General features: G+C 40.0%; 2 protein-coding genes across 2 annotated transcripts; both read left to right on the top strand.

The window, feature by feature from the left end:
- The first annotated feature begins 10453 nt into the window (after positions 1–10453).
- LOC114530162 lies at positions 10454–12910 on the top strand. Its single transcript, XM_028551743.1, has one exon. The coding sequence runs from the start codon at positions 10454–10456 to the stop codon at positions 12908–12910; it is 2457 nt and encodes an 818-aa protein (XP_028407544.1).
- A 33-nt stretch (positions 12911–12943) lies between these two features.
- LOC114530161 lies at positions 12944–14119 on the top strand. Its single transcript, XM_028551742.1, has one exon. It carries the CDS (start codon positions 12944–12946, stop codon positions 14117–14119), a length of 1176 nt encoding a protein of 391 aa, XP_028407543.1.
- Positions 14120–14634: the final 515 nt, after the last annotated feature.

Here is a 14634-nt window from a genome sequence, read left to right as displayed (position 1 = left end):
TGATCATATACTTATGTAATAGTATCTCTGGCTTTACCTTAATTACGGTTAGGGTTAGGGTTATTAAAAATTTTATGACGTCATGTACGTTAAGTTCAATATGATCTAACGCTGACCGTATTATTGGTCCATGTGGGCTTTAAAATCTCATGTGACCTGCCTCCGGTCATGTGATAGAATTGGTAAATTAAACGAGACTTACGTGTAAGTGGAAGTTTGATTGAGATTCTATCGCATGACCATAGGAGACAGGGGATCACATGCCTGCCCATTACTTACAGATTAGGTGGTCTGTTATACACCCTCCCTCTTGTGAGGGAATGAATGTCCTAACTTTGTTGAGTGAAATTGTTGTATTCTTATTTCATGTGATCCGCTTTTTCATTGCCACATGTACCTTTTGATATTGTAAAGAATGAACCTGTACGCGTGCCCAGTGCTTCTCATATGATCCCCTGCCTCCTATGGTCATGCGATAGAATTTCAATCAAACTTCAACTTACAGGTAAGTCGCGTTTAATTTACCAATTATGTAATATCATAGATATTAAAATAAATTAATTTTATTATATATGGTAGTATAATATACTTGTGTGTAATAAAATATATTTCCTTTTTCTCTGCTAATTGAAAAGACCCTCCTTCATGATACAACTGGATGTATGCGATTCTAATCCAGGCATATGTATTTGAATAAATTAATGTAGGCATGTCAAATTTAAAATTTTTCCATATGTTAGCTCAAACATGAATAGAAATTTAGGCTGTGTCAGCATGTATGTCATACAACAATTGCAAATGGATGACAGTTGTATTGTGTCTTAAAACGTTAAATGTTACTGTAGAAATCCAAGCAAGTCTGAAGTGTTGGATTTAAATAAAGTATTTTGATAAATTTACAACAGGTGAAAGCAGCCATGCCCAAGTACTTAATGATGATATTGAAAGTGACAATGAGGAATGTAGTGTGTCTGACTGAGGATGAAGCAGAGGAACCTTCAGATAAAGTATTTGATGATGTAGAGGCAGAGACAACAGATACAGATACTGATGAAGATATAAATGTGCCTCCACAAAGGTATATAGACAAAAGTTACAAAATTATTTTAGTATCCAGGGTTTAAAATGTTTGTAAATTATTACATGTCCAAGGTGATGGCTGCGTATTGTTTTCACCAATGTTTTGAAAAGTCTTATCATGATCATAACCTTTCGGTGTGTTTTTTAAAAAGTAGTGAAGTTGAGACTAATAATATGGCTGACAATTTGACATTTACTTTCTGTTGTTTTTAGTAACTCTGTATTGTAGCAATGTATGGTGTATAATGCCCAACATTTGTAGCAAAAACATGCCAAATAGTTATGTACTTATTGTATTTCAGGATTCCTGCAAAGGAGTACAATCTTAGAACAGAGCCAAAGTTTATTGTGTTTTTCACACAGTTGTTGACGCCTTTTCAATTCTGCTGTGAATGTAAATACGAGAACGCACTGGTAGAAGTAAATACACATGGAACAATGGCTGAGGTTACTACAATATGTGTCAACCCATCATGTGGAAAACAAACAACATGGTTTAGTCAACCTAATTTTCCTGGAACAAAAATTGCAGCTGGTAACTTGTTACTTAGTTTTGGAATTCTTGTCGCAGGTACATCAGCAACTTTAGTTTTCAGAGTGCTGTAGCACATGGGAATGACATGTGTTTCACTAACAACTTTTTTCAAATATCAATGAGTGAGTGTTATTTTGGTTTGATGTCTCACTGAGATATGGTTTATGAAACAATAGATGCCAGTTATATGAATGAATACTGTAGTAATCACATGTTTGAAGTTATGAAAACAGTGTTAATAACCACAACTGAGTGTATTATTTGTAGATGCAAAGGGTTATTTATATTGTTACCTGTAAATATGAATATATGAATGTTTTTTTGTTTATAGGAAAAATTGTTCCCATCAATTTATTTGCACTGGAAAAGGTACCAGGCTGGATTAGTGGAGAAATTAAAAAAACATGGGAAATTGGTGATTGATGGGGATGGACGACATGACAGTATGGGTCACAGTGCCAAGTACTGTGCCTATACTGTATTTGGTTGCACCATTCCATTCCTAATTGATTTTGTCTTAGTACAGGTACAGTAATGTGTTTTATCAACATTTTCCAGTTGATGCAGCAACCATGCTAATGGCAACTGTGTATCTTTATTTCATTAGAGAAATGAAGTTGGCAGCAGCCCAGCTATGGAATATGCTGTTTTTTGCAGAAGTATGGAGTATCTGCTTGGTTTGGGTTTGGTGATTCAGACATTTGTTTCTAATAGGCATTCCACAATTGCAAAACATATAAGGGAAAAGTTGTCAAACATCACTCATTACTTTGATATTTGGCATCTCAAGAAAAGTAGGTTCTTATAAATTAGTCATCAACTCTGGCCTTATAAGTTATACTGCAGTATATTGAGGATAACCTCCAATAGTTGAGGATAGTCTCCAACATTCCAAATTATGTTAATAAAAATGCAAAATTATTTTTAAAATGTGGAATTTTTGGACCATTTGAAAGATTTTTCAGGCATCCACAGGCCCCAGCCCAGAAGAACTAACGTGCTTTATAGTCTTTTTATTCATTTTAACACACAGTAACACACAAGGGGTTACAAAGCATTTGCTTTAGAAAATAATTCAATCCTTGTGCTGTTTATGACTCCATATCGAAAAAAACACATACCTTTTCCATGTTAAAACATGATTTTTACCCCATAAATCCTTGCGTAAGTTCGATTAAATAGCAAATAGATTGTTTTAATATAATCCCAAAATTTCTATTCATTAAGATGTTCTCGCGCATACCATGAACATGCAACTAAACCCAGACTTAAAAAATTAGTGTAATGGCACCCTAAAATTGTTACCCCTACGAAATTCATTCTCACCTGGATACTTCACCTGCTTCAAGGAATAAAATTTGCTTTTTGTGCAGAGTATCAGTTGAGAAAGCAGACCTTCGCAGAAGATTGTTTGGGCCATCGTTCCAAAAAAACAAAGCTTGTTTAAGTTCAGAGCTTCTACTTGGAGTGGAGCTTGGTAGAAATTTAGTTTTAACAGATATTATTTGCTGCAAATGTTTCGACTGTAAAGAGACTTTGGTTAAAAAGATTGTTGAACTCAGGGTAAGATTTAAGCGTTTGAAAAAAAAATTACATGATGAAAGAGTCACAAAGAACACAAAGCGTATGGCAAAGGACGATCAACATGAGAAAGTTGATGCATCAGCTGCAATGCCAATGGTCAGGAAATCATTGTTTCAAGACCACAGCAAAGTTGAGGAGCTTTATTGTAGTGCAGACTTTAAGGACACGCTCAAGTTCAACTGAAACCGTTTCAGGCACTATGGTAGGAAAGGAATCAGATTCTCCTGCAGTTTTGTCGGTTGAGGTAAAAAGTAGTTTGTATGTACCTTATACCACGGTTTGTTGACAATGAGTTTCACAAAATCTCTAATTTAATAGAATTTGAATATTAATATCAAATGAAAAATCCAAATATAAACAATATATCTAATATATGCATTATACCATGTGTATAAAAAAAACTGAACCCTTTCTAATTCAAATTAGCTATAATGGATCGTTGTAATTAACATTTCAAAGCCCTTACAGCTAAATGAATTAAACTTGTCCTCTACAATGCTAAGATGCTTAAACTAAATGGTTAATGCCAAGTGGAAAAATTAGAAGTAGGAAAGAACAGTTTTTTTTAGCTGTGTCAAAATTATCCGTTAAATTGAGATATACGGAAAACATCAGCCAAGAGCCAAAATTTTGAACAAAATGGTACTTTTAGTTTTGTCAATGACAACTTTAATTCATTTAGCTGTATACATACAGGCTTTGAAATGCCAACTACATTGGATGTTATTCAAATTAGAGTGTTTGCAGGTTTTTTTATACACCCTGTAAGTTCATTTGAGTTTTAAAGGGCTCAGTTTTTTTATACACACTGTATTATAGCTTAATTTAAATGTGAAATGGTCATTGGAAACCCCCACATCTCCCATCCCAGGGAAACATGGGGCATAGGTGGGGGGAATGAAGGGGGTTTAGGCATATCATTCTGCCCCATGCAGGCAGTTTGAGGATGAGATTGGGTATGATTATGTCAGCATGTGGGGATGAACTACATGGTCAGTGAAGCTTTTAAAACATGGCAGAAGTCCAAAATCAGTTCAAAATTGAAGATGAGTAAATTGTATTATATATTTTGCTTGTTTTGCTTGCCCCTATGGATGGGACTTTTTTTTCATTAGTTTCTAAAAGATGTCTATGCCACATGTTTCCCCAGGGTGGGGGAGGTGGTGGTTTCCAATGACAATTGCATAATAATTTGACTTGAATATTCGAAGCATCATCAATAATCACATAAATTAAATAGTAATCATCTATATGTTTTATATTATTAGCAAGCTTTGAGCCAATTAACAATCAAGGGGTGGGAAAGAGCGAGAAGGATAAGGAGAGGCATGTGGGAAATAAATGCTGGGTGGAGGAAATCGGGGTGGGAGGGAATGTAGGGTTGAGGAAGGGAATGTTGGTTGGAAGAGGGGATGTGGTTGAGGGGTGTGGAAGTAGGGGAGAGAATGTGGGGGAAGGATAGTGGAGGCGGTTTAAGTAAAAGGCTGATACATTTTTATACTATCTGTTGGAGCTCCCATAAACACAGTAAATTAACTCATCCCATCCTTCACTTCTTCGTAAAACTACTTCAAATGATCTTGCGACATTTGAATGGAACAATATGAATACCGAACTTGTTGAAAGAGGTCCAAGATTTCATCAGATAATAACTGCAACTGTGAACAATCAATCTCATGCAAGGAATGTTAACAAAAAATAATCTCCTCTAATCCCACGAATGCGTGATGCTGCTTGCCAATTAATTTTCTATCTTCAATGATGGCATGAATGCAACTAGAAGACTCAAATCAGTAATTTTGAGAAGGCTGGTTTTAAGAAAATTGCTTCATCAATTATTCTCATGATCAAAATTAATAATGGGGCGTTTAAACCTAACACCATCAATAACAACACCAAATGGATAATGAATACAATATCTTTTTGACTTTAAATATTCACATCGGTGATTTTTTGGTTGTGGCTTGAATTTTTTTCCTCTTTTTTTTTAAATGTATATAGTCTTCGAGGCTCTTGTTGATAGGAAATGTGAATTTGATTTCGAAAATCTCCAATAAATACGACACGCAAATTATTTGCAACATCTTGAGAAAAATGTAAATCAACCGAAACATTCCCAAGTATATTCAATGGAAGAGTTTTTAAATGAATTTAAATTTCGATTTCGTGTTAAGTCAAACATTATCACGGAATATCCATTTTCATAACCCTTGTAAGGAAAAGACATTTCGCCAAATTGTTTTCCGAGATTATCGTGCAACAAATTGTATGCTTGTTTCGAATTCTTAAGCTCAGTGTAACTGTCACTATTTGCACCAGACTCCGTGCACAAATGTGAATACCCTTTAATTTAGTTTTGTTTCATTTGTCGAACACTATCGAACATCATACTGGCTACGTTTGCGATAATTTACATATTAGAAGTTGCTTGATTTCAGACTAAAGTGGGAAGAAATCGGATTATATACTTAATCTTTCTTTATATATTATCTTTAATTTACGTTGCGATTTATTGTATTTTAGTTGACATCACTTTACCAATAATATAACAAGTTGGGCATTTTGCGATTGTTGTGTTCGTTTGTCCTTCAAGTTTGTGCGTGGTAAGGTGCTAGTATAGACCCAAACTCCCAGCATTAAGTCTTGAAATCAAAGTTTACGAAAATTCACGGGGAGTTGAAGTCAACGATTTCCTCGTTTATAAAACAAACATATATATTTCGTCTGCGAAGGGCGAAAAATGTAAAATCATCATTTTGAAAATTTAATTTATGGGAACATGTGCTTGTAATCGGAGAGCATCGGACAATTGCCGGAAAACATTAGGATTTTCCCAAATCAGCAAAACAACGCGATTGAACCAGGTAAGACCCTGCAAGCGATACAGTTACGTCCAAAAAACTTTTAGAAGATAAATTTCACAATAAGTCAAAATCCTGGAGAAAGCAAATAAATTATCTGCAAGGACTCTTGAACAGTTTCACAGAAACAACAGCATCACAAGCAGAATGCAGCAGTCTCGAAGAATGGGCTATTCATTTAATATGCGTACCCCCCCAATCGAGGACACTCGGAATCCTCAGGGATGTGGACTGTGTTCAGGCTGGAAATCCTCAGGTGTGGGTAGTTTTCCACTTGGTAATCCTCATGTGTGGGGGTAGTTTTTGGCTTGGAAATCCTCCGGTGTGGGTAGTTTTCAGCTTGCAGGTCCTCAGGTGTGGGTAGTTTTCAGTTTGGAAATCCTCAGGTGTGGGTAGTTTTCAGTTTGGAAATCCTCAGGTGTGGGTAGTTTTCAGTCTGGAAATCCTCAGGTGTGGGTAGTTTCCAGGCTGGAAATCCTCAGGTGTGGGTAGTTTTCAGCTTGGAAATCCTCAGGTGTGGGTAGTTTCCAGTCTGGAAATCCTCAGGTGTGAGTAGTTTTCAGTTTGGAAATCCTCAGGTGTGGGTAGTTTTCAGCTTGGAAATCCTCAGGTGAGGGCAGTTTCCAGTCTGGAAATCCTCAGGTGTGGGTAGTTTTCAGTCTGGAAATCCTCATGGCTTAGGTGTAAGCAGTTTTCAGTTTTATGTTCACTTTGTAAACAAATATTATAAATATTGCTAAAGCAATGCTTCTTCCTGCAAATATATCCTGCAAATATATCAAGGCAACCTTGTACCCAGGGTCTTTTAGCTAGGGGCGATAATTGGAGGGGGTGTATACTCATATATTCATGTTCACGTACCATGTAAACAATCGCTTTCAAAAGCAATCTGTCAGGCAGAATGCAAATAAATGAATACACACACCTCCCCAATTATTGGTCTAGCTATGGCCCTAGCTACGGCCCTGATGACCACAGGTGGCCCAATCAGGGGTAGAGTGGTTTACTAATACTATACAGGGCGCATCAAAAAAAAGGTAATCCATTTTTTCACATTCGGAAAGGTCAGGCTTTTTATCTGTCGAATGACATGTTTTTAATACCAAATGGTGAAAAAATGAGCAAATAGGAGGCTTATAAAAAGTGTTAGTCAAAATCGCATATTTTCACCTCTGAGAGTTGGGACTAAAACCATTAAAAATTAACTTCCTTTATGCTGGTTTTCCACTAGCGATATTTTTCGCGCGAAGCGACCTTATTCCTTTGTATTTGAGCAATTTGTTCCAGATGGTTGCAGTTGAGAGCTCTGGAACAAAAATAAAATGTCGATTCGCGTGGAAAACCGGCTTTAGGACTTAATTGAAGAATTTTGCTTTTGAATAAACTACCTGCATATGCATATTAAGTAGGAATAAATCACATCAGAAGAACATTCCAAGCAATGTCAATTTTGTATCGATAGAGATGGTGGTCAAGTTAAAGGCATGATGCATAATTTTTTTCTTTTGTTATGCACTGCTTTAATTAGGCTCAAAGGTGAAAATATGCGATTGTGACTAACATTTTTTATCAGCCTCGTATGTGCTCATTTTTTCACCATTTGGTATTAGAAGCATGTCTGTCATCGGTTAGTTAAAAGTCTGATCTTTCCGAATGTGAAAAAGTTTAGATCATGGACTGATTGGTTCACATACAATAGCGTGTTGAAGTTGGATTACCTTTTTTTTTATACACCCTGTAGATATAGTAATACTAAGATAACCAGGTTGCGTGGCAGCGTCTTCATCGATAGATAGCAAAAAATTGTTTGTATCACTGCCTAAAATAGACAAAACGAACTTCTCAAAGTTCTTTTTGTCTATTTTAGGCAGTGATACAAAAAACATTTTTGCTATCCATAGTAATACCATATGTACAATATATCAAACATTATATGTAATACCATATGTACAATATATCAAACATTATATAGTTCTGTCTGTGATGTATATATTTCAAATAGAATTTATCCACATGTACATTGGGTGTTCTCATTCTATTCCTGCTGTGTCTCGTCGAAACTTTTCGCTTGATGCCTGCCCTGCTGCACACGCTCTATTCATAGTATGAATATGAATTGATTAGAACTGATTAGAGTATATAAATTAGAACTGATTAGAGTATATAGTAGTATCTTCAAAAAGTAATTGTCTATTTTAATATAGTATTAAACAGTAATTTACATGTTATCTAGAAATTAATCTTTTACTGATGATACAAGAAAATTCATCTCATTCTCCGAAAGATCAACATTCCGGTCAAGATTCTGGTTGCATTCGGCACTAGCTCTGTCACTTATATTATAACTGTTTTATCTTGTTTAAAATGGACACCCTTGTAATGGTCTATTGATTTGACCAGATTGGATTGTGCTACTTTAAGTTTTGTAAATGTCTCCAATAATTTTTCCAGTAATTGATTTTTCCAGTAGTTCTTTGCCGTTTTTATTGCCGCTTACTAATTCTGGATATATACGTACATATTCAGCATCAACTAAAAACTTTGCTTTTTCTAATTAACCGAGAACTGTGAATCAAGAAGCTAAATCAACTTGAAGTGTAACACGATACGGAGCAACCTATCTAATGTCAACGTGACCTGTGAACTTTTTATTAAATCTTTTAAACTCAACGTGATTTGTGAGTTGTTGGGCGAGACAAAGAGGGAGGCAATTCCCCAACAAAGTGGCACCTCCGACGGGATTCTAACAAGAACATGATTGTGCGAATTCAACTGGAGATTAAACTGTGACAAATAGACCTTAATCAACGCGAGAAATGGATGCAAAGCTGAACGAGTTAACTGCGAAATTAAAGACACTCAACCTGACAGTAACCAAGGTTGACGACGCCGTGACAAAGCGCGAAAAGGAATCCTTGAAACGAATCGAAGCATCACTAACGAAGAAAATTAACGGCATTTATGACCTAAAGGAGGAAATCGAAGAAATGAAATTTCTAAACCAGGAGAGCGAAGATGATGTGGAAACTTGGGCTACCGAAACGGAGAATAAATTGAACGATGCTAAAGGGAAAATTGAACAGCTGAAGCAAGTGTTATCTGACATTGAGAACAACGAGACAATTATTGAACGAGAAAGGGACGAAGCGATAAGGCGCGAAGTCATCAGAGCGGAGACGGAAAAACAAGTAGCGATCGAGAAAGCGAGAATCGAACTAGAACGTATACATAAGGAAGAAGAACGTAAACGAGACTTAGAACACCAGGACTTCATTTTGCAACAACAAATGAAATTCGGAAAGGCGCGGGAATCAGACGTGGTGAGCCCCAAGGAGCTTCAGATAAAAAACGTGAAACTACCCAAATTGTCGATCACTAAATTCAGTGGAAAATTATCGGAATGGTTATCATTCTGGAACACCTTTGAAGTAGAGATAGATGCAACCGAGCTGCCGACCGTGTCGAAGTTTGCCTATCTGAGAGAACTACTGGAACCTAACGTGAGATCGGAAGTCGAGGGTTTACTTTCAGTTCCGAAGGATACGAAAGAGCGAAGAACATTCTCAAGAATGAATACGGGAAGACAAGCGAGATTGTAAACGCCTACATCCAAGAGATTATAAACTTACCGGTGATAAACGGGTCGAGTCCAGCAAAAGTTAATGACTTTTATAAGACCTTATCCCATAACGTACAGTCCTTGCAAACATTGGGAAAAATCGAGAGGGTGAACGGGAACACTCGTGTCGTATTAGAGAAACTGAAAGGCATTAAAGCGGATTTAGTTCGCGGAGAAGAAGGCTGGCAAGATTGGGACCTGCCACGCTTGGTCATAGCCTTGAAAAAGTGAAGAGATATCAACCCGGTCGTGAACACGAACAGTAATGACGACAAGTCCCCACCAAAACAAACTATGCGGCGATCAAACTTCTACCATGCTAAAGACGGTGAGCGAAAACGGCGTTCCTGCGTGTATTGTGGCGACAAAACCCACTCGTCGAAAGACTGCACAAAGTTAGCCTCCGTGACCGAACGAAAGAAATTCCTGGCCGAATGTAAACTTTGCTTTAACTGCACTGGTGCGAAACATCGTGCATCAGAATGTAGAAGTACCATGACCTGCCAGGACTGTCAGGAAAAGCATCACACATCTATCTGTGGGAAAACCACCGCCACCGAGGGAGAGAAATTAATGACCGCCGCAGAAAACCATGTCCCAATGGTATATCCAGTGGTAGTTGTGAATGTTGAAGGAACGAAATGTCGTGCGCTGCTCGATACCAGGGCAGGAAGTTCTTACGCTTCTGCTACGCTGTTGAACTGCTTGAAAACCCGTAACCATCGACGAGAGATGCGTCGGATAGAAATGATGCTGGGAGTCGTGACCCGTAATATGGAGTTGTCCACCATCAACGTGAAATCGCTAGACAGTCAATTTGACATGGACGTGAGTGTAACCAAAGTAGATAAACCCGAACTGCTACATGTCGACAATCCCAACTACGACCAGCTGATTACCAACTACCCCCACCTTCATGGCGTCACCATGAACGATAACGATCAAAAGCCCAAACTACCAATCCACCTGATTATCGGAGCAAGCGACTATATCTCCATCAAAACTGACCAACCAGCCTGCGTAGGAAAGACGGGGGAGCCCATAGCAGAACTGACGAAATTCGGGTGGACAATAATCGCGAAGGGTAACAAGATTGACTATGCCGCCTTGCTGATCACACAAACAAACCAAAGTGACTATGAACAACTTTGCCGTTTGGATGTTCTCGGGTTGGAAGATCGACCAGAACACGACCAAAGGAGCGTCTATGCAGAATTCCGAGAACAACTCGTGCGCAGTGAAGAAGGCTGGTATGAGACTGGACTACCATGGAAAGGCAACCACCCTACCCTTCCAAACAACAAGACTGGGAGTTTGCAACGCCTTTCCAACCTGACACAAAAACTAAATCGAACTGAACTCCTTGAAGCTTATGATGCGATAATCAGTGACCAAAAGACAGAAGGAATTGTTCAGAACGCATGTGAACCTCCTATCGGAAATGAGTTCTACATACCCCACAAACCAGTGATACGGGAATCAGCGGAGTCAACCAAGTTGAGAGTTGTCTACGATGCATCAGCGAGAGCCTACGCAGACGCGCCAAGCCTGAACGACTGTCTCAACGCTGGTCCACCTCTTCAAAACCGTCTGTGGGACGTGCTAGTCCGAATGCGCTTTCATCCTGTAGCCTTCCTGCAAGTCAGAATCAAGGAAGCAGACAGAGACGCATTACGGTTCCACTGGAAACCACGCGAGCAGAGTGAACTGCAAACATTAAGATTTACGCGAGCGTTGTTTGGCCTTACCTGCTCTCCATTCCTGCTCGGCGGAGTCGTCGAACAACACCTTAACGCCTGGGAGGAGCGAATGCCAGAAGAGGTGAGCGAGTTACGGAAGAGTATGTACGTAGACGACTTCATCAGCGGGAGAACAACAGTCGAAGAAGCCAAGCAACTGAAAAGAAACGCGACAGAGATATTCAATGATGCGACATTTACGTTACATAAGTGGCATTCAAATGAGCCGGAGCTGGAAGATTCGCCTGACAAATCAGCGGACGAAGTGACTTATGCCAAGCAACAACTAGGAACAACCAAAGGAGGAGAATGTAGTCTACTGGGGCTTCCCTGGCACAAGTCTTCTGATACCATCAGCGTAGTCATTCCTTGCGAGCCAACGAAGCCAACGAAGCGAGGAACTTTACAAAAACTTGCAAGAATATACGATCCGTTAGGACTGGTATCACCTCATACCCTGCAAGGGAAGCTTATCTACCGAGAAGTATGCAAGAAGAAGGTCGGATGGGACGTGGAGATCGATAGCGAAGCCAAGAAAAATCTGGCACGCTGGGAACGAAGTCTGCCGAACCAAGTCACAACCGAGAGATCACTGGTAAAATTCCACGAAAATATTGAGTCAATAGAGCTGCATGCGTTCGGAGACGCAAGTGGTGATGGTGTATCGAGCGCAGTGTACGCAGTTGTCCATCAGCCATCCGGCGTTAGCCAAGGACTCGTGGCAGCAAAGTCGAGACTAGCGAAACAAGGCTTAACGATTCCGCGCCTGGAGCTGGTGTCTGCTCACATGGCTGCTAACCTTATCAGCAACGTAAGAAACGCCTTGGATGGATTTCCGATCACGGTTGTCCAGTGCACGTGTTGGCTTGACAGCACAGTTGCGCTACACTGGATCAACGGCGGGGGAGAATACAAACAATTTGTTGCCAACCAAATCCAGAAAATTAAGTCGAACAGCGGTATCCAATGGCGTCATGTACCAACCGACCAAAACCCAGCTGACCTGGGAAGTAGAGGGGGTTCTGTAGTGAACAAACAATTGTGGTGGAACGGTCCAGCATGGCTCAGCACTCCAGAGAGTTGGCCCGCAGACATAACCACTACCCCGTCCAAGGAAAGCAACGCCGAAGCGAAGATGGTTAAACAGGTACTGGCAGTATCGTTGGAGAGCATCAACGAGCTAGACGAGATGCTTATGAAATACAACTTGTGGAAAATGTTGAGAATCTGTGCATGGGTAGCAAGATTTGCTTTCAACTGCCGTCAACCCAGACAAAAGCTAAAAGGACCATTAACGACAAACGAGATCGAAAAGCAGAAATTATTCTGGATCAAACGTGCCCAAACCAGCGCAACATACGAAGAGAAACGATCGGCATTGAATCTGAAGCCAAACGAGCTCGGAATTTTGGTATGCCGAGGAAGAATCCAAGGAAATTATCCCATATTCCTACCAGACACACATCCCTTCACAGCAAAGTTGGTGGATTAAGCTCATATACGCACTCTGCATGGAGGAGTAGGAATGATGATGGCTTACATTCGCAAGAAGTACTGGATCCCGAAGCTTCGCAGACTCGCTCGAAAAGCGATCAAGAAATGCTACGGTTGCCGCAGATTCCACGCAAAAGCCCTAGAGCAACCTGTACCTGGTCTGCTCCCACGTGATCGAACGGAAGGCAGTCGCCCATTCCAAACCATAGGAGTAGACTTTGTGGGACCATTAAGGTACAAGAAAGGAAACAAGACCGAAGGGAAAGCGTACATCGTGCTGTACGCTTGCAATTTGACAAGGGCGATCCATGTCGAGTTATTGGCCAGCCTATCGACCGAAGAGTTCATAAGAAGTCTGAAAGGATTCATCGCCAGGAAAGGGAGACCAGAAAAAATCTATTCAGACAACGGCAAAACCTTTGTCGCGGCAGAAAAGTGGTTGAACGTCGTGCAAAGGGATGAAAAGCTCCAAAACTTTTTGGCTATCAAAGAAATACGTTGGCAGTTCAACCTTAGTCGAGCGCCGTGGTGGGGTGGCCAGTTTAAACGCTTGATCGGGCTTGTCAAACGAGCATTACAGAAAACAATTGGCGGTGGATGTTTGCGATGGAACGAAATGCAGGAAGTACTTCTAGATGTAGAAGTCACCCTAAACAGTCGACCACTGAGCTACGTCGAGGAAGACCATCAAATGCCAACTCTGACACCAAACGCTATGATGTTCGTCGGCTCTAATACCTTGCCAGAATTAGAGGCCCATCATCTCGAAAAACCTGATCTACGGAAAAGAGCAAGATTCTTATCGAGATGCAAAGATGCTGTTTGGCGACGATGGACATCAGAATACCTACGGGCGTTACGGGAAAGACATAACCAGGCTCAAGGGACTAAAACGTTGAACCTGAAGATCGGGGACGTGGTGATCATCAAATCGGACGAGAAGAATCGAGCGAAGTGGAAATTAGGAATTGTTGACGAGCTTTTCAAGGGACGCGACGATGTGGTGAGGGCAGTAAAACTTCGAGCTGGGAACAATTTCCTAGAAAGACCACCTACACATCTGTACCCCTTGGAACTATCGTGCGACCGAAAAGCGAAGGTAACTAAACAATCACTGAACGCAGATGCTGCAACATTCAGACCCAAGAGAGACGCTGCAGTGGCAGCGAGACAACGCATCCAAGATGTCATAAACTCTCGGAGTTAGGCATGGTGGACATCCGTTAGTGAACCATAAAATCATATGGACAGTAGTCTCCTTTAATACATATATCTCGACTAGCGAGCTATATGGGGGGAGGGTGTCGGAGACTTGCAATTATTAGGATAGAACTACACTAGGAATATATAACCAAACGAATGTAGCATATATATATATAACAGAAAATATTTTAGTATAATCATAGAGTTAGTTAAAACCACCGAATACGTGCATGGTATAAACATAAATGCAGCGTAATAGTCTAGAGCTTTCAAACCGCGGCGTAAGCATAAACTTGCGTCACTTTAACAACCACAACATTAGGGCGCAGCGATAGCAGAACATGAATTTCACGATGAATTAACATAATTTGCGCGCGGATATTCGTCATGTAACCGCAATGACTTCTCACTAATTTACTATAAATATAGCCAGTGTATGTTAGAGCTGAATGAACACTGAACACTGAACAATGAACACTGAACAGAACTGAGCTGCAAGAACTGTGAACCGAGAACTGT

Source organism: Dendronephthya gigantea, unplaced genomic scaffold, assembly GCF_004324835.1.
Source record: "Dendronephthya gigantea isolate DGI-Jeju-01 unplaced genomic scaffold, DenGig_1.0 000060F, whole genome shotgun sequence".
NCBI lineage: Eukaryota > Metazoa > Cnidaria > Anthozoa > Malacalcyonacea > Nephtheidae > Dendronephthya > Dendronephthya gigantea.
The sequence above is the reverse complement of the archived record's forward strand: the minus strand, read 5'-3'. Positions and strand labels throughout refer to the sequence as shown.

Excerpts from the sequence above, each read along its gene's own strand:
- LOC114530162 (XM_028551743.1), top strand. The coding sequence starts at position 10,454 with ATGGAGTTGTCCACCATCAACGTGAAATCGCTAGACAGTCAATTTGAC.
- LOC114530161 (XM_028551742.1), top strand. The coding sequence starts at position 12,944 with ATGATGATGGCTTACATTCGCAAGAAGTACTGGATCCCGAAGCTTCGC.